The sequence below is a fragment of the Plasmodium reichenowi genome, chromosome 14 (genome assembly GCF_001601855.1).
Source record: "Plasmodium reichenowi strain SY57 chromosome 14, whole genome shotgun sequence".
Taxonomy (NCBI): Eukaryota; Apicomplexa; class Aconoidasida; order Haemosporida; family Plasmodiidae; genus Plasmodium; species Plasmodium reichenowi.
This window is the reverse complement of record NC_033659.1, coordinates 909304-913897: the sequence shown is the minus strand read 5'-3', so window position 1 is coordinate 913897 and position 4594 is coordinate 909304. Positions and strand designations below refer to the sequence as shown.

Here is a 4594-nt window from a genome sequence, read left to right as displayed (position 1 = left end):
CATTCTTTTTTTTTTTCTTATATGTATTTGTAAACATACCCAAAGGATCCACATCCAAGTATCTTACCAAATTTATATTCATTTTTTTTTTTTTCGACGTTTCTATAATGTTTTAGTAATTTATTTAAAGCGTTACCCATTTTTCATCATAATCTTTTTCATTAATTTTTTTTTTTTTCTTTTACAAATTAAAAAAAAAAAAAAATTTATCCACAAAAATATGTATATATATATATATATATATATATATATGTGTATTTATGTATGTATGTATTTATATATTTATATATTTATCATATACATATATATATAAAAAGAATTAATAATAATTAATAATTTATAAATATGTACATATGTATATGTATATATATATATATATATATATATATTTCCCCTGTCCAGTAAAACATTTAAATCGACAAGATCATTTCAGACATATTTAAAAAAAAAGTTTTGTCAAGAACAAATTTTTTTTTTATAAGAATAAACAAACATTTTAAATATATTCTGGGGATCTTTATGTTTCTATTTTTTATTTGGTTATATCATAATATGATAACAAGATAGTAAGTATTATTCTCTCTTTTTTTTTCTTTTTTAAAAAGAAGGAAAATAAAGTAGAATAAAATAAACAATTATAATATTGAAACAAATTTTATATACAAAAAATTGACATAAACGTTTATACAAAAAATTGACAAAAATTTATACAAAAAATTAACAAAAATTTATACAAAAAATTAACAAAACTTTTTATATAAAAATAAAACAAATATATTATCTTTTTTTTTTTTTTTTTTTTTTTTTTTTTTTTTTTCTCATTTAAAAAAAAAAAAAAGAAGGAATAAATAAAATAAAATAAGAAATATATATATTTTATAAATAATCAGTTGTAATACACAGTTATAAGGTTATGTTGTGAAATATATATATATGTACATTTATGTATAAGAATGTATTTTTTTCTTAACAAGCACAATATATATATATATATATAATATATATTTTATGTACATCTATCAAATTAATGTATAGAGCCACATATATATTATATTATATTACACATCTACATATATAATAAAGAAATAAATATATTACATATATATAAAGAAAATTTTTTGTAAAAAAAAAGTGAAACACACAGTATTTTACAACATTTACAATATATATATATATATGTAACATATTTATATATATTTGGTTCTAGTTGTGTACATTTACTTTCTTTTCTTTTAAAAAATATATATTTCTAATTTTATTATTTCCATTTTTTTAAATAATAAAAATAATTTATTATTAGAAAAATATTATATATATATATATATACATATGTATGTATGCATTTATTATATCCTTTATATTTTTGTAATAATATATTTCCCACATTTTTTTTCTTTTTTATAAGAGAGCACATTTTTATATATAAGAAAAAATTATAGAACCATATGGTCCTCCTATATTATTTTTAAGCTAATCAAATTTTATCAAAAATTTTAAATATATATATATATATATATTTATATATTTATATATATTTATATTTATTTATTTATAATATATTATAGAATATTATATTTTTTTTTATATAAATATATTAATGATTATATATAATATTATAATATACTATAAAATTTTCTTATATATAGAATAAGTGTAAAATAATATATATATAATAAATATATTTATATGGCGAGAAAACGAGGTTATTACAATGTTTCTTATAACTATATACAAGAAAAAACAACACGAAAACAATATTCATATGTTTTTAAATATATATATATATATATAATATATATATTTTTTATATTCATATATTTTTATTTGTAGAAACATATATTAAAAAAAAAAAAAAAAAAAAAAAAGTCCAAATTTTAATGCTATAATATATAAATAAAATATTTATATATATACCCTTTTTCTTTTTGTTAAATCAATATATATATATATATATATATATATATAAATATATATTTTTTTTAATTTCCAACATTTCCTAAATTATATAAAAAGAACAGTAATAATAATAATAATAATAATAATAATAATAATATATATATATATATATATATATACATATTATTAATATTATATAAATTGATCATTCTCTACATATTTATATTTATTTTTAAAAAAAAATTTGAATAAATGAAGTTGATAAAATGCCTCAATGGATTTAAAAATAATATGCTATTAATCAAATATCTCTTTTTTTTTTATTATTATTTATAAAAAAAAAAAAAAAAAAAAAAAAAGTTACATATATGAATTCTTTTAAATATATCAAATGTTCAATCTTTATCATAAGTATTATATAAATTTTTTTTCTTTTTTTTTACATAAAAAAAACACACATATATATATATATATATATATATATATATATATAATTATATATGTAATATATATGTGGAAACCTACATTTTTTAAAAAAGGTTTATGATACAATATTTCCAATTCTTATAATTTCTAGATTAATAAATTTATTTTAAATAATTAATATTCCTCACATTAACACAAAAAAATAAAATAATATAAAAATAAACAAATAAATAAATAAATATATATATATATATATATATTTATTTATTTAAGATCGTTTTTTTTTTTTTATTTGTTCCTTTTATATTTCTTTTTATACATATACATAATATGTTATGCATCCATTTTATGATAATCTCGAAATCCTTGAAGGCGGTACCCTTACTATTGCACTTCCTGGCATAAGAGGCCAAATAAATGAAGGGTCTTTATTTTTACAATAAATAAGAACAAAAAAAAGAAAAAAAAAAAAGACGAAATGAAAAATAAACCAAATAAAATGAAAGGATTAATCTATTATTTTGTTCTTAAAAAATTTTTTAAAAATTGTCAAACATTATTTGGTCTTATTCTCAAAGTTTATTATATATATAAATATATACACATATGTTAAAAAAAAAAAAAATAATAAAATATATATTTCATTGAAAACTGGCTTAAACCAATTCTAATTAAAATATTCATAAATAAATAAAATATATATATATATATATATATTTATTCATTATTATTTATAGGTTTATGTATATATTTTTTTTTTTATCTTTCTCTTTGAAAGGTTTAATATAAATTTGTCTTACCTTTTTAAGGAAAAAAAAAAAAAAAAAAAAAAAAGGAACATATAATAATATTTAAGAGGTTACATAATTTTATATGTTAGCATAATATATTTTTCTTCTCCTGTCCTACACTTTTTATATTTTATATTTTTTTATATTTTATATTTTTTTATATTTTATATTTTTTTATATTTTATATTTTTTTATATTTTATATTTTATTATATTTTATTATATTTTATATTTTATTATATTTTATTATATTTTATTTTTGTATTTTTCGATGAGCGTTCCAAATAACTCCTTTTTTCTTGTAAAATCCAACGAGCAAATTCCCTGTGTCATTAAAAATTATGTAGAAGAAAGAAAAAAAAAAAAAAAAAAAATGGACCAAGAAAAATATAGCACTACACTCGTTGGAGGTTATACGAGAAAGGTTGTAGAAAAGGATAATGATATATATAAAGAAAATAATATATGTAAAAGTAATAATATATATGATAATAATCATGTATATAATCATAGTAATAAAAATGGAAAGAAAAAAAAAATGGTAAGAAATAGTTTCATTTCAGAAAAGGAAAAATTGAACATCTTAGAAAACTTGAGAAGAATAAATATATCAAAAGATGACAATATATCAGAGATTTCACTCCAAAAAAATAATTTATTTCCTTATCATACTTTTTATATAAATCATATGAATAAAAATGAAATACAATATTGTGATATAAATAAGGACAATATGAAACATGTAGATGGTTGTGATAATAAGGAACAAGAAAAAAATATAAAAAATATGAAAAATGTGAAAAATATGAAAGATATAAAAAATATAAAAGATATAAAAAATATAAAAGATATAAAAAATATAAAAGATACAAAAAATAATAATAAAATTAACATTATGAATAAAAATTACAACAATAATAATGTTATAGAAAAAGAAGAATATATAAACAATGAAAATTTATTTTTTAAAGAAGATATCTTGAATGATCAAAAGGATAATGTACAAAATAATGAATATATAAAAAAAAAGAAAATGAACATAATATATGACGATAATTTAAACAAAAAAAAACAAATATCTAATAAATACATGTGTAATACAGAAGTTATGTATAATAATAAAAAAGATCATATCAAAAAATCATCTCCACATAATAACAATAATAAATATAAAAAAACATTTCCAGAAAAGGATACCTTTTATTCTACAAAAACGCAGCACGATTCAAAGAAAAACAAAAATTATTGGTCACATATGAATTTGGAAAGAAGTGAGAAAAAAACATTAAGGGAAAAGCAAAATGAGATGAACCTATCGACATTAAAGGAAAAAAAAAATGAGATGAACCTATCGACATTAAAGGAAAAAAAAAATGAGATGAACCTATCGACCTTAAAGGAAAAAAAAAAAGAGACTTACATATCAACATTAAAGGAGAAAAAAAAAGAGACTTACATATCAACATTAAAGGAAAAAAAAAA

The 4594-nt window shown here is 15.6% G+C and overlaps 2 protein-coding genes across 2 annotated transcripts in view; one reads left to right on the top strand and one right to left on the bottom strand.

Moving 5' to 3' along the window:
• PRSY57_1422900 (calcium-dependent protein kinase, putative) overlaps positions 1-140 on the bottom strand; it is a gene marked incomplete at both ends in the record, with an annotated part of 2515 nt that extends 2375 nt beyond the window's left edge. Inside the window, one exon of the mRNA XM_020115297.1 lies at positions 40-140. Coding sequence (XP_019969954.1) covers positions 40-140 — 101 coding nt within the window. The remainder of the gene's footprint in view (positions 1-39) is intronic.
• Positions 141-3383: 3243 nt separating this feature from the next.
• PRSY57_1422800 (hypothetical protein) overlaps positions 3384-4594 on the top strand; it is a gene marked incomplete at both ends in the record, with an annotated part of 4738 nt that continues 3527 nt past the window's right edge. Inside the window, one exon of the mRNA XM_012909839.2 lies at positions 3384-4594. This exon is cut by the window's right edge and continues 3305 nt beyond it. Coding sequence (XP_012765293.2) covers positions 3384-4594 — 1211 coding nt within the window.